The following is a 15,700-nucleotide window of genomic DNA, read 5'->3' as shown; positions in this document are numbered from 1 at the left end:
TCGATGCATTTCGTTTTTTTAGCATTTAACATTAGATTATTAACATCAAACCAACGAAGAATATGCGATAATGCACTATTCACTTCGTCATAGTTTATTATATTTCTGTCGACGGAGGAGAGGAGATCCAGATGATTTTACATTAATTATACTAACCGTCTGGATTCTTTGGTTTAGATATGAGGCAATAAGGTCAAGGGCAGTATCCTGTATACCATAATGTTTTAGTTTTAACAACAGAGTTACATGGTCTACGCAATCAAAGGCTTTGGATAAGTCACAAAACACTCCAATTGCATTTTGTGACCTCTCCCATGCGTCATAAATGTGCTTTAGGAGTGCGGCACCCGCATCCGTAGTGGACTTGCCTTTGGTGAAACCATATTGCTCACTATGGAAACAATTGTTAATATTTAAGAAAATTGTGAGCTGGTTGAACATTATTTTTTCAAATATTTTACTTAAGGATGGCAAAACAGAAATCGGTCTGTAATTTCCAGGCTCAGATCTATCTCCACTTTTGTAAAGCGGCACTATTTTGCTATATTTCATTAAATCAGGAAAAGTACCGGATTCTACACAATTGTTAAAAATTAAAGCAAGGTAAGGAGCAATATTAGGTATAATTGAATTAAAAACTTTAACAGACATGCCCCATAAGTCACCAGTTTTCTTTAAATTAAGGCTTTTAAAAGTTTTGACAATTTCATCTGGTGACACATTCTTAAACACAAAATTTTGTCTACAACTATTTACATGGGTTTTTAGTATTAATTCTGCTTCCGAAGGAGATGATGGCAGTGAACGTGTTACTTCAGTAGATATATCAGAAAAAAAATTTTGAAAAGTATGTGCCACTTCTAAATCTGAATTTAAAATTATATTATTAACTTTTAATTTAATAGGTTCACTGACAGCTCTAGATCTCCCAGTTACAGTAGTAATAGCATCCCATGTAGCTTTAATTTTATTATTAGAGTTCAAAATTTTTGCTCTTATATGCATATACTTAGCCTGGACACATACCTTTTTAAATATTTTTGAATAATTTCTAACTTTTAACAAGAACGCCGGATCTTGTTTCCATTGCCTCATATTATACAATTCATATAGTTTATTTCTGCTTCGGTATATACCAACAGTTGCCCAGTCGCTAAAAGTTAACTTCGAGTTTTTATATATCTGTTTAACTTTAAAAATGTTATCAAACTCTGATATGATCTGAAAATGAAAATATTAATAAAAAAAAATTATTCCCCGAGTGGGGATCCTACCCACGACCTTTGCGTTACAGTCACACCCTTGTGCCCCTGCACCATGACAGCCTCTGATGATGATGGTTTTTACATCCGAGTCAGTAAGTTTTTCCATGTTCCATTAATGGTTTGCAAATATTAACACAATGTAACTATGTTTATATACAATAAATATTGATGTTTACTTGTAAGTAGGCACAAGGTTATTGCAGATGATCTAGCATCTAATTATAAACGGACTAAAATATATATTAGGCGTTGGCGAGACTTTATGCTCTGCACACTTCTAGTACACTTCCTGGTATAAAGTTGTAGAATTGCGAAGTTAACGTTTACTATAAGGAAAATCTTATAATGGCACCTCATTCTGCTTTACTTTTGTCTTTGCAAGTGGCTATAGGCAGAAGAAATCAAGGAATAAATGATCGGAATTTAAATGGATCGGATGAATCGTATGTACCTATATATTTATTTTCTACGTAAAAGTTTTGTTATACATATTTGATATTTAAGTTACGTGATTTTTATTAAAGATATTGTTTTAATATATTTCAAATATCTCATGCAGTAAATAATTTATCTGTGATTTTGTTCGTGAATATAATTATAAGTGTAATTTTCGTCGATGATGATGAGTGTTTTTAATAAGGTTAATTAATCTTAGGATCACTGTGTTTATTTTCTTTATCTCTTAATAATGTCCAGTCAATATAGAAATTATGTAGTTACAAAACTATACTTAAATAAATTAATAGCTTTTTCTCGTAAATATACAAATAGGTATGTATATACAGGTTGAACGTATATTTATTTTGACAAAAATTCTCAAAATATTCCGTAGTAGATATGTATATTCAAATTTATTTTTTAGTTTGTTATAATTGCCCTCGTTGTGATTTTTGATTAAGATCATCCTTATATTGGATTTGAATCAATGGGTAGATTAATTTTCGAAATGAAAGTGGGCTTCCAAATAAAACCTCACCTACAAAATCATAGTTATTGCTAAAATTATTAGGAAAAATTTAAATAAGTAAAGAAGTTACTTGTTTTCTTTGTTTATCTCGCAGACTGAGGAAGATTTATTTACAGCTTATGTTTCTTGTAAAACATTTGTTTAATATTCTCCTTAGCTTAATATTAGATATATAGAAAATAAATTTTATAATACATATCTACATATATATGTATGTGTTTTTGAGTTTTTTTTTAATAATTATATCAAAGCATAAGATATTCCTAGAAAGCTTACTTAAAATAGAGCCTTGTTATTTTTTGTGGGGCATCTTTTATAAGCGGCCCCACTTGACACTTATACTTGTACTCTATGAGCTGGCGGCTCTTGGCCTTCATGTGGTATTTTAGAAAAAAAAATTACGGCCTTAAACGCCGTTGGTCAAAGGTTTACACGGCTAGTAAATTACTTCACTTACGAGTTGTAAATATAATTTGGAAGTGAAAATTGAAGCATTAAATAAATGAACGTTCTATTCTTAGCCATTATATTTGGTGCTTCATTATAGAACATAGTACAAACCACACTCTAAGGAGCTGATAACATGTATCGAACACGGACAGAGATATAGGTCGTTTATATAGGTATATATATGGTACCTATATCAATATGGATATTTTATATAAACTTTATGCTCATTGATTTACAACAATTATCATTTGTTTTTTCTGGTATAATATTGTCGATGTTAATGTAAAGATGACTTTAAGAAGCGACTCTGAGTTTCATTTACGAGGATACAGTACGTTTTGTTTATTTTTAACTCAAACCTAGTACATTTTCCATTCCTAAAGATATACTTTTTTTATAAAAAAACTTAGGATAAATATAAAAAATATCAATCGAAATAGAGTATTACTTAAAAATGGTGTTGCATATTAATAACTCATAATCTATGTAACACTACTTGTCCACTTGGGGATAATTGCAATAAATTTTCACAATGCTCTCGCATTATTACATCGGGTTTAATTAAAACGATTTAGCAACAAACATTGGTATACTCGTATATGTGTCATAGAGTTGAATGAACCGGGAAACGAAAATAAACACATAGCGACAAAAACATCACATTTTCTTTTTTAAAAGTCACTTACAATAAAAACTATTTTGAAAATAGTTATACTATTACGTTCATTAAATTATAAAACCTATAAATTAATACAAAAATTGCCTCAATTGAGGTGCTCTATGACTGTACTGCTAACTTGGAAAGCGTGATAAAAATAAATTAGCAGATTCACGTTTTTTTTCTTGTTTACCACAGGCTATCCAGAGGGAACCTAGTGCTAAGACAATCCGTTCCCCATTCATCGGTGTTGAAAAAATAACATCAGCGGTGTTAAAACCTCACCAATTTCCTTACTCAATTGCCCCCAACTCGATTGAAAGGTGTAGTAATGTTCATTGTACAGAACTTCACTCTTATGATATTTTTAGTTTTCTTAACCATATAATCATATTTTTAAAAGTTCTTAGTTCTTTGATAGTTGAATCCCGTCTTTTATTACATTCTTATGTTTATATTGAGAAACTCGCATTTTGAGAAAAAGAAAATGTGTAACGAACTAGAAATAAGGAACGAACCATCAACCATTTCAAATTACAGATACCTGAAGATCCAGTAACGAATCAATACTCGTCGTTAAATAAGAAAGAAGAAGAGGATTCTTTAAAGCTTTTAAAATGATAGCATCGCACTGAAGTACCTTTATTAAGTACTTTGCCCCATTTCTTTGCAGTGTTAGGTAAAGTGCAGCTGCCATAATGATCTCGCTAATATTAAATATAGGTAGAAAATATCTATAGGGAAAATATATGTAGAGGATTTTCTTACCATAAATTATTTTAATATTAGAATGAAAATAAGATTAGGAGAAAATGATCTATGGAACTTAATACTGCTTATTATTCTTAAATTTTATTTAATATTATTTATCATGATTACTTTTATTAAAGTGAAATACATATTATGGTGAAACGTATATAGTACGTAGTAGTATATACGTAGAATAGTAAATTAACCATAAATTTTAAGAGATATATGAAAATGTTCAATAAAAACCATCAAAAATGAACACATCTGAAAATGCAACCTTTTATTTCTGCCCAATACTCGTATGTTACCAGATCGACTCTAAAGGCTTGTGTACGATTTGTTCCCGGTACCGTGCAAAATGAGTAATCCGACGTGAACGAAGTAATAGCTGCCATTTGCGAGCCTCCGAACGCTTTTTAACATTCTGTTGCTAAAAACTCATCGCAATTTCCACGCTGTCTGATAGATTTAAATATTAAATATAAAATACTTTATGATGACATCTTTATTTTTTATTAGTGTAGACAAAATTTCGTTTTATTTTCAAAAATCGTAATAAATCTTTATTCGTAACCGTTACTTATAGTTAGTGTAAAAATATACTAATTTGGTACTAAAAATGGCTACATATATTAAAAGTTAAATCACCCGATTTTTTCGTTTCATTTTTTTTTTCTAAATTCTTTAGATGATATGTTGATATAGTACTTACAGTACCTACCCATACACAAAAACCTTAATATTTTTATATGCCAGTCATACATATATAAACAAATGTGTTTTTTTATCTTGTTAGGATCTTTATCGTTTCATATCGCGCCGCCTTATTTAAAATTCACAACATAAACCCAGATATCAGACAGTGGATCAAAATGTGACTCACATAACGCGTCTGGATCCCGAAATAACAATAAGTCGCCTAAGCTTTATCACTTAAAAATGTTGTTTCTTTTTTAAAACTCTTATATATTACAAGCACCATGATTTGGTGCAATTCATAATTCCAATGTCTTTTATTAGCAATTTTACGGAACTGAGTCAAACGTCCTCTTAAGACAGACAGAGAGAAGAAAAAATAGTCATTATTCAAATATACATATAGTAATTATTCTTACGAAGCAAAACATTTATGCCTATCTGAAATCTTACTTTAAAAGAACCCTGTTGAAAATTCGTTTAAATATTTAAAACCAAGAAGTAAACCTCAAATTCTCAGAAAGGACGAAACCGAAATCAGATTGCAGTTAATTAAGTTACGAATTATGCCTCATCTGTTCTTACAGTAGATGGGAAATTGAATTTTTAACATGGCTCATTTAGAATTCTGTTTGACTTTGGAACAGGACCACCGGAATAGTTGTTAGAATTATATTCACGTAGAGAATTTGTATACAGAATACCTACTATGTAAGTTCTTTGTATCATAGGTAAATGTACGTATATAATTATTATTATTAGCATCATCTTTACATGTAGTTGTAGAGTCAGTTGAGAGAGATGTAGATGTGATCTGATGTAATATTATTTTTATTTCGAACATTCTTCTTTCCTAAAATGGTAGAAATTTAATCTACCCAATTACCTATAAACTTAAATAAATATATAAAATAAATAAAGTAAGTACTAAATGTAGTTAAACGTAAATAAACGGCAACATTTCAATTTGCCCCGATATGAATTATATTTATGTACAAGAAATTCATATATGACTTATATGATTTATATTTACAACATCGTCATGATGATGAATGATGACAAGAATTTCAAATCGCCGCCTTGCATTTCTTGCCTCTCAACACGCGAGCTCTATAATATTAAGTGAAAAGTGGGAAACGAAGTGTCTTAAGTCAAGGTAGGCAGAGGGAACCTAGTATTAAGAATTAACATTGTTAATTAGATTCCCTCTATCTACCCTGACTTATGCGGAATACAGGGTGACGCTACAAAAAAAAAGGCAATTCTAAATATGTATACAACACCGCATAGAAACTGTAATTTTCGCGTGCTCGAAAACAATGGTTTTATAAGAGTAACTTTACAAAGACCTTAACCTAGATTTAACTTAACTGGATTTATTCGAATGAAAAGTCACACTATTAGGTAAATGAGTTCGCGTCTAATGTCGCATGAACTAATGTTTTAATGACTGAAAAAATGTTCTTTGGAAATTTCGTTGCTTTTTCTATATTTTCATCTCGACGTATAATATTTGAACTACCGTTCAATATCTCACTCATCTAAGAAAATACCTAAGTCTATGCCTAGTTCAAAGTATAAACTATTCATATAAGCATAAAGATATGTGAGTTAGTTTTCGACTGTGTTACTAATTTTTTTTAGTAACCTAAGCAATATTTCGAAAACAATAAAATTAGCTTATTTTCTTAATATTAATAATAGATAAAAAAGAATACATAGTCTGAGAATCACCTTATAAGAATTATATAAATACATAAATATATTAAATATGGTAGTAGTAAACGTTGTTGTTACGTTATTGATTAATATTCTTATCATAGATCACGCTTAACTTATAATAATATTGCTTCATATTTATCAGTTATAATTAGTGATCCAACGAACAGCATGGTAGTTCCAGTATATAACTTTTGATATTAATTTAAATATATTTATTGCCTTCATTTGCCGGCAAAATAGCGGCACAAGAACTACGAGATGCTCAAATGGTGGAACTGCTCTATGTGCGTAATCTCATTCTAAAGACCAATAGCCAGTCTATTAAAATTTCAATCTATATTACTCACATTAGTTTTACATATTTTCTTTAGTTCACGGTTTCGCCAGTTACCTGTAGTTGGTCAGGGATAGATCTCAGCTGATGCGTCACTATAAATATTTTTATAATATCTAAGGGGGGTTGGACTTGTGTCCCTAAGCATGTTTACCAGAGGACCTGGTTATTTTAAATCCAAGATTTCTATCGACGCGACGTCAATATTTTCGGCAATAATAGCTGCGTTGATTGGATGCTATTCAATGGTTAAAATGATTATGTATTCAATTGATATGGTTGTCAAGAAATCAGTTATTTTTTTTATACCTACGTTACTGCGCAATATCTATATATAAATAATATTATACAGTACATTAGTGTTCGCCCTTGACTTAGTCTGTAGTCTGTTATGAGGAAATCAGCGCCCAATAGTTCATAATAAGATTGTAATGAATAATGCTATTTTTGGGTTAGTAGCAACTAAAAAAAATCATCCACACTGACATACATCATCATAGACGCGATGATGATGGCAGGTTCAAATCCTTATTTAGGTACTTTACAAGACAAAAAACTATCTTGTTTTAAATTTACTAATGTAATGTCTCATTGCTTCCCAATAACATGTCTCAATTAGCGTTTTAAAGCAACTGTGAATAATAACGGCGATAGTAATCTATTAATGATTGATAAGTTTCCTGTTCGTTTGTAGGTGTTTACTTAATGCGCTGGTGATAAATTGAACGTACTATGATCAAATATTGCATTTAGTGTTCTAGAAATTTCATACAAATTTCCATATGTTTTTTTAACGAAATCGTAGTTTTTATTATCGTTTTTACGTTTTTAATGAATATAACTCTTTTTAATAATGAGAGGTTGTGTTAAATATAGTTTGGACATACAGAAAAAGAATACAAAACAGGGTATTTTTTTTTTAACTAATTAAGTTGTTTATATACATGAAGATTCTGTGATTACAGCACAAAAATGGAATAATTTTCATAATATAAAAGTAGAATTAAGTTAAACAAACAGAAGGAAACGTGACCGGCCCACAAAGCGCCGCTCCACGAGTTATCCTTGACGTTTGGCATTAAGTCTTCAGCCGGCACGTTAACGAATTTATTTATTTACCAACATTTTTTCAGATATCTGAATATTCATTCAACGCCAATTTCATAAGGATTATGTTTTATTCATTCCAAATCAATTTACTCTTTTATCAAACGGGACGAAATATAAGCTTCGTAAATCTTTCTGAAAATGTTTCTAGGATTTTATATTGTTGTCACTAGCACTGCCGGCTAAATTGGAAAAGTCTGTCCGTTGTTTGTATATAAATAAATTGTAATAATTTATCGTTGTTGTCTGCTTACATAATATTTTAATCGCTCTCGTAATTTATGAGTTGACTTACCTCTGCGTTTGGTTTATAATTTTTAGACGTGAGCCTAAATAAGATATAGGAATTACTATATTTAATAAGACATCATTTAGATATTTTTATTTTATCTTAAAATCCATAATACTTGTTACGCTCATCTACAATATTTTATAGTTTAGTTGGAGAATCTTGTGGTCATAGACAATTGAAAGACAAAGTTTAATCAGAAATGGAAATCTCATAAATGAAAAATAATTTCAAGTGTTGCCTTGATCTTACCGTGTAGAGCATAATTCATAGATCATATAAATATTATTTTCATATTCATGCAATTTTAACTAGTGTTATAATTTCAACTAGGGCCCAAGATCGTTGGTACAATCTTTTGAGAAGTACCATCTTCAAGGACTTAGTTCATATTCTTTTTCAATTCTTCCCTCACCCTCTATATAGCTTTTTTCTTCAAACCCTCTATATAGCATTATATTTATGTAAGCCATAACCTTCCTCGAAATAGTAAAAAAAATATGTCCAATACTTCTAAGTTCTACCATAAAGCCATTCGTAGTACAATCGTAACAGAGCTGTGCTAGTTATTGACTAACGAGGTCCATATGCACGCAATTACACTGATGACATTTGCCATGAGTAATAAACCTAATATCCGCTCCAATTCCGCCATTTTACATTTTAAGTAATTATTTTTTAGCTTAATTTAGGCTGGCTAGGGCTAGGTGGCTCCTAGTTTTTTCAAACCCTGTTAGCTTAATTCTATTACCATCTAGTATTTTAATTGAAATGTATATTTGCTTATACAGTAGGTACTTAACGGTAACTGCTTATTTGAATTCCATATTGTATGATTTTTTTTCCTTTCTGTTTTCTTTGTTAGCTTTCATACTGAATTATTTATTTTCCATTCTATTATATCGATCTCTTAATGGGTTCTATGTACCTATTCCATCGATTGTCTCGGTATGTTCGTATATAGTAAAGGTCACAGGAGTAATAAATTACTTTAAATATTTCTCCGACTGTTGACATATGAACAAGACGTGTTTAATGTTTTATTAAGTTTTAATGGATAGAACTTTTATTAATATTTTCATATAATTCAATGGCATCAATAAAGTTTTTCTTCGTGCGACGATTGTGGGTTCGACTTCTACGAGAAATCAAATCCCGAAATGTCTTCAAATTGGTTAGAACGTTGAGAATCTCTGTCCACTCTTGCCATCTATGCTACATGTGGGATGCAGCGTAGAGCTAAAAAGATATATAATATTATTTTTAAAAGGCGGTGATTGTAATAGCAATTTCAAATTTGGCTATATTACATCCCCATCTAGTAACAAAAAAGAAAGAAGAAGGGGAGGAAATTTCGTTAATAGGATGTGGTCAGTAGTCAGTACAGTTCACTGAGCCGACTATCGGCCTTACCGCTCCAATGATTGGTTCATAGACATTTGAACCCAACTTTCGGTCGCACAACCTTCACATTAAATACAACAAGTATTAGTATTGAGAAAGATAATAGTCATTTGTACCTTTCCTTTTTCTTGTGCACAATATGCCGATAAATTAACATTTGTAATATAATATTTTTTTAATATATTTTTCGAGAGAATGTTAAAAAATATTGTGTTTTATACTCAAAACTACTCAAAAAATTAAAATTCTCAAGTATAATAAACAATTATAATTAAATAAACAATTTTTATCTATATATATAAAAGGACGTGTCCTCACTGACTGAGGTAAGACGCACGCACAGCCGTAACCGCTGATGGTAGAAACATGAAATTTGGACAAATGTTTACTTTCGTAATCTGGACATCCACTAAGAAGGGATTTTGAACAATTTTAACCCTAAAGGGGTGAAATAGGGGTTGAAAGTTTGTATGGAAAAAAAATTAAATCGACACCGAATTTTATAAAATTTGAAATTCAGACTCTTAAAAATATTTAATTGTACACGTATTTCACGGTTTTTTAGAATTTACCCTCTAAGGGTGCCAAGAAGGGGTTGAAAGTTTATGTGGAAAAATCTTCAAATCGCCACTGATTTTTATGAAATTTGAAATTGAGACTCTTAAAAATATTTCATTAAACACGTGTTTCATGGTTTATTAGAATTCACCCCTAAGCAATAAGCAGGCGAAGCTGCGAGCGTCCGCTAGTCAAAATATAATCTTCGAGTATTGAATAATCTAAAAATATTCTAATACTCCAAGTTCCTAGTGCTATAATTGTGTATAAAATTTTAAACAATACTTAATAACAAAAAAATAATAGATGAACATTTATTTTGTTAGCAGAGGGTGGCGGGTGGTAGGAAGGAGCGCGCGGCGCGGTGCGGGAGCGCGCGCGGCAGGTGACCGGCGGTCCGCGCGGCTCATGTGGGCGGCGGGCGCGTGCTGCTCGCGCCAGGCAGGTAATGTACACGATAACACCTACATTCATTAACTTAATACTAAATGACATTAAAAACATCACTAGACTAGAGACTAGTATGACAAGCCCAAAAGAAAATGGCTGTCTTTTAGCAGAAATGTACGCTATAAAATCTGCTCTTTTCAACATGTTTCAAGTAAAGTTTGTAATAAAATAAGAAATTCATGCAGAACATCTACTAAACATGTGTCTCACGCAGCTCGAGTTAGTTTTAGTTTCGCTTGTGCATAACTTATGTAACGCTAGTACGACTTCAATAGTGTGGACTAAAGTTTTGTCGTTTAAATACATTTTGTATAACAATTTGTATATTATATTTAGCTGAAAAGTATTTTTATATAGCTTTTAATATAATTTAATGATTACATTTTCTAATGTTAGAAACAGTTACGTGGTATTAGGCTTGTCTATGCATTAGAAAATAAGATAAAAACAAAAACCTATATTTTAAAACTTAAGGAAAAAAATCCTATATTCATCTACAATAACATATAAATGACGATGTTGGTATCCATGCAAACTCACTACCGCAAATGCCTAGGAACAGTGATTCTAATTGGCACAATTGATGGCAATTTGAAGGCATATATTAGTCAGCTGAGCTTATTTATGCCTCGTTGTCCTGGATGCGTTTTAATTTGCATCGCGCTATTATTGTTTGAGACCAGATTCATTTTGTATTGTTTGAGTCGTTTGATTATTTATATTGTCTCTTGTGTTCCAAAGAAGTTAATGAACTTGACTCTTACACACTGATAGAGCGTTGAAGATTAAAGGATGTCTTTTATGTTACAAATTATATATATATGTAATTATTATGTTTTTTTTTTATTATTTGCTTTAAATTAAGAGCTTCGCTTGATTAGAATTTTATATTTAAGTTAAAACTATTTTGGTTGTTTCCGCATGAGTGCTGTTACTGAATGCCCCACGTGCACTATGGGAAGGAAAAATCGCGATTGAGATTATAATAAAAAAAAATAGAACAAAAAACCACCCAAGTGAAATAAATTCTATAATAACAAAATGTTCGGCACTATTCGATCTAGTCCTTTATTCCAAAACTCTATCAATCACGTCTACGTTGACGGTTGATGCCTTTCGGCATATTTGTCCATGATCAATCTCAATGGCGGTCAGCGGATAGTGCACTTAGGGCTGGTGGGAGTGGTGGGAGAGTGGCACAGGTGGGAGGGGGCGTGTGCGACCTACAATGGGTGTGTGTTGGTAGCTAGCAGGCACTCATGCGTGAGGGGGTGACTAACCGTGGCGGGGTGGCAGGCGAGGGCAGCGTGGCGCGCACTCCGGTCAAGACGTTCCAGGCGTACCTGCCGCCGGCGCACCGCACCTACAGCTGCATACACTGCCGCGCGCACCTCGCGAGCCATGACGAGCTTATATCAAAGGTGAGTGTGAGACCTTCTTGGTACTCTCTTTTTAACTCTTTTTCACTCTATAACACCAATCTTCTTAAAAACTCTTGAGAACGTATATAAAACCTTCTGCCTTTTCATTTCTCTTACCATTTCTTACTCAACTTTTTCCTTTTTCTTATACTTTTCTTACGCAAACACTTGATTTGATCGTCCTAAGCTAACTTGAACGAAGCAATACTTTAAAGTGAATTTCAACAGGAACATAAATACCTAAGTAATTATGAAATCATAAAGTAACCACTTGCTAAGTAATATTATAACAAACTACTAAATTATTACGAAATAGTTAGGAGCTATTGGCACGCCGCGCCGGAGAGAGAAAGTATTTGCTCATGCTGCGTACTTTAACTATAACAATATTTACTTTAATAAAGTTGTAAAGTTTTGATGTTCAATTAATTTTATCACGTATAAAATTTCTAACTTTGTACTTACTTTGTAAAACTTTTTATAATTTAAGTAAAAAGTAAAAATGAAAATAAGTACGATACAACAAATTAACATAGCTATTTTTACGACACATGCACTCCAATTTGATTGTAGCGGTAGTTCGTGATGTTCGTAAACGAGATCATTAAAGCATTTGTAGTTTATATTTAGTAATTTGAAATTTTTATTGTTGTTTTACAGTCGTTCCAAGGCAGCCAGGGGCGCGCATATCTATTCAACTCAGTGTAAGTATGGGTTATTATTTATTTATTTATTCATAAATATATATCTATATATATATAAAATCGAAAGGTCACTCACTCATCACGAAATCTAAGAAACTACATGTGCTAGGAATCTAAAATTTTGCATAGGAGTTATTTATGTGACGTAGGTGCTCGCTAAGACTGGGAATTTGCAATATTCGACTTCTAAGGGGTTGTTTTTGGGGTCGAAAGTTTGTATGAAACTTCGTTACTATAAATGCTAGGAGTCTCAAATTTTGCATAGACGTCACTAGGACGTAGTCAGGGAGACAAAAATTAATAATAACATAGTTCACGCGGGTGTAACCGCGAGCGGGCCGCTAGTATATATACGAGGTGTGTTCAAAAAGTAAGGTGACTTTTCAAATTTGGCGGGCAACGTACTTTCGATTATCGATTTTTTTATTTTGTTATGTTGGTACACTCTTCCCGAACATCTGTACCAAGTTTCAAGTGTATAGCATTTTTTGTTTGGTTGGGAGAGGCGTAAAGGTTATAAGTGTTTTGCGTGCTCGGCGATTTCTTGCTATCGAAAAATATGGATCAAAGGATTTGCATCAAATTTTGTGTAAAAAATAAAATAAAGTGCTCCGAAACACTTAAAATGTTGACAGTGGCATACGGTGAAACTGTTCTGAGTAAAAAAAATGTTTACAAGTGGTACAAACTCTTCCAAGATGGCCAGGAAGATGCCAATGACGAGCCTCGCTCTGGACGCCCAAGCACGTCAACAACTGATGAAAACGTTCAAGCAGTGAAGAAAATTGTTCTGGAAAATCGTCGAATCACTATCAGAGAAGTTGCTGAGGATGTTGGTATATCGCTTGGCTCGTGCCATGAAATTTTTTCTAACGTTTTGGGCATGAGACGTGTGTCAGCGAAGTTTGTTCCGAAATTGCTAAAATGCCCCTGCTCACTCATCTTTGCTGGTGAGAGATTTTTTGGCCAAAAACAACACCACAATCATGCCTCAGCCACCATATTCACCGGATTTGGCCCCATGTGACTTTTTCTTGTTCCCAAAACTAAAGAGACCTATGAAAGGACGGAGATTTGCAACGATTGAAGAGATAAAGACTGCATCGCTGGAAGAGCTCAAGGCTATACCGTACCGTTGGCATAAGTGTATTGTATCTGAGGGGGATTACTTTGAAGGGGACAACATAAATATTGATAAATAAATAAATATTTTTTCTTAAAAATACAAAGTCACCTTACTTTTTGAACACACCTCGTATACAATTACAAATAAGGGGATTTAGTTTTTTATATTTTACTTTTAAAAATTTTGAATTGAAAATTTGTCTAACAATAACAAAATACTCAGATAATTTCTTTTGCCCCGTTGTTCATAAATAAAAGTAGAGTTCTCGATCAGAAGTAAGTGTCACATAGAGCTATTCCAATAAATGATGGAGACTAGGTACTATAAGTTATTCGCCGCTCGACCTATTTCTTTATGTCAAATTACTGTCATGCATATTTCATACATCAGCTCTCGCATTATGCATTATCCTTGGTATGACTATATTTTATTCACACGGTTTCAATTTTATTTCATGTCAGTCTAGTCTAGCATAAATGGAAAATCGAAATTATTTAAAAAAAATTTTTAGTCTAGACTTTTGAAGGTTTTAGAATTTTTTATTAACTGATTTCTTATTATATTGATAAATGTTTCATACGATGTAAACATATTAATAGTTTATTACCATTTTAAATTACATAGTAGTTTAACATTTTAACTTTGTTTTTGTTAAATAGAACAAGTCTTTACTTTACAAGTTGCATGTTACCTACATTATGATTTTTTTAGTATGTATATTGTAAATAACAAAATATATTTTATTAGTTTATTTTATACTTTTAAAAGTTTTTATCTGTGTTAGAATATAGTAGTATATCGACGGACGTAACTCGAGAAGCCATTTAATTTTACGACGCTCTTATACTGTTTACATCTAACTTATAGTAGTAGAATAGAAAACCTGATTTGCAGTTTTCTTTTTATTTACAAAATATATATAATCAAAAGTTACCTCGTATGTTCTTGAAATATATTTAAAAATAGTAAATAAAATATTTTATAAATTGTTCTAAATTTATGTGTTGTTTCAATACATAGGTTATTCTTATATATAAACTAGCGGCCCGCCCGCGGCTTCGCCTGCGTGAACTACTTTATTATTAATTTTTGTCTCCATGAGTACCTACGTCCTATAAGTGACGTCCATGCAAAATTTGAGACTCCTAGCATTTGTAGTAACGAAGTTTCATACAAACTTTCAACCCTAAAAACAACCCCTTAGAAGTCGAATCAACGAGCTCAGCGAGCACCTACGTCCTATGAATAACACCCTACTTATGCAAAATTTCAGTTTCCTAGCACATGTCATTTCTGAGATTTCGTGATGAGTGAGTGACTTTCGATTTTATATATATATAGATTATATTACTGTAAAGTTTCATCTAAATCCGTTCATTAGTTCTTACATTAAAGTGGAACAAATATCCATCCTTACAAACTTTCAAATTTGTAATCCATCCATACCTATATTATAAGTTCGAAAGTAACTCTGTCTGTCTGTCTGTCTGTCTGTCTGTCTGTCTGCCTGTCTGCCTGTCTTTTACGCAATCAGGGCCAAACCGCTAATTTAATTGTGATAAAATACTCATATAGAGATACTTGAGGGTCTCGGGATGAACATAGGATAATTTTTTTTCTCATATTTGTAATATTTTCGTTATATACCAATATATTAAAATAATTAATTTGACATGCAATTTATTCCGCCATGTTGTTAATAACAATCGTCGCTACGCGTTGCTAAGCAACGGCTTGCAAAGTTTGTTGTTTTAAGAAAACGTCACCCAAAGTGAGTTTGCTTAATGCATACATGGCGC

General features: G+C 32.0%; 1 protein-coding gene across 11 annotated transcripts in view; it reads left to right on the top strand.

The window, feature by feature from the left end:
* Nucleotides 1-15,700, top strand: part of Ypel (Yippee-like) — an 81,222-nt gene that overhangs the window by 58,911 nt on the left and 6,611 nt on the right. For 3 of the 11 annotated variants that reach the window (XM_085195158.1, XM_085195155.1, XM_085195157.1), the window contains exons 2-4: nucleotides 10,530-10,645; nucleotides 11,947-12,071; nucleotides 12,732-12,775. In XM_085195158.1, the coding sequence (XP_085051284.1) occupies nucleotides 10,609-10,645; nucleotides 11,947-12,071; nucleotides 12,732-12,775 (206 nt within the window). In that variant the 5' untranslated portion in view covers nucleotides 10,530-10,608. Of the gene's footprint in view, nucleotides 1-1,552; nucleotides 1,709-10,526; nucleotides 10,646-11,896; nucleotides 12,072-12,731; nucleotides 12,776-15,700 lie in introns of those variants that run through there. The other 8 variants (XM_085195154.1, XM_085195151.1, XM_085195152.1 and 5 more) reach the window with 4 other exon arrangements.

The sequence above is a fragment of the Heliconius melpomene genome, chromosome 12 (assembly GCF_056956725.1).
Source record: "Heliconius melpomene rosina isolate 202511_hmr_F chromosome 12, ASM5695672v1, whole genome shotgun sequence".
In the NCBI taxonomy this organism is placed as follows: Eukaryota; Metazoa; Arthropoda; class Insecta; order Lepidoptera; family Nymphalidae; genus Heliconius; species Heliconius melpomene.
The sequence above is the reverse complement of the archived record's forward strand: the minus strand, read 5'-3'. Positions and strand labels throughout refer to the sequence as shown.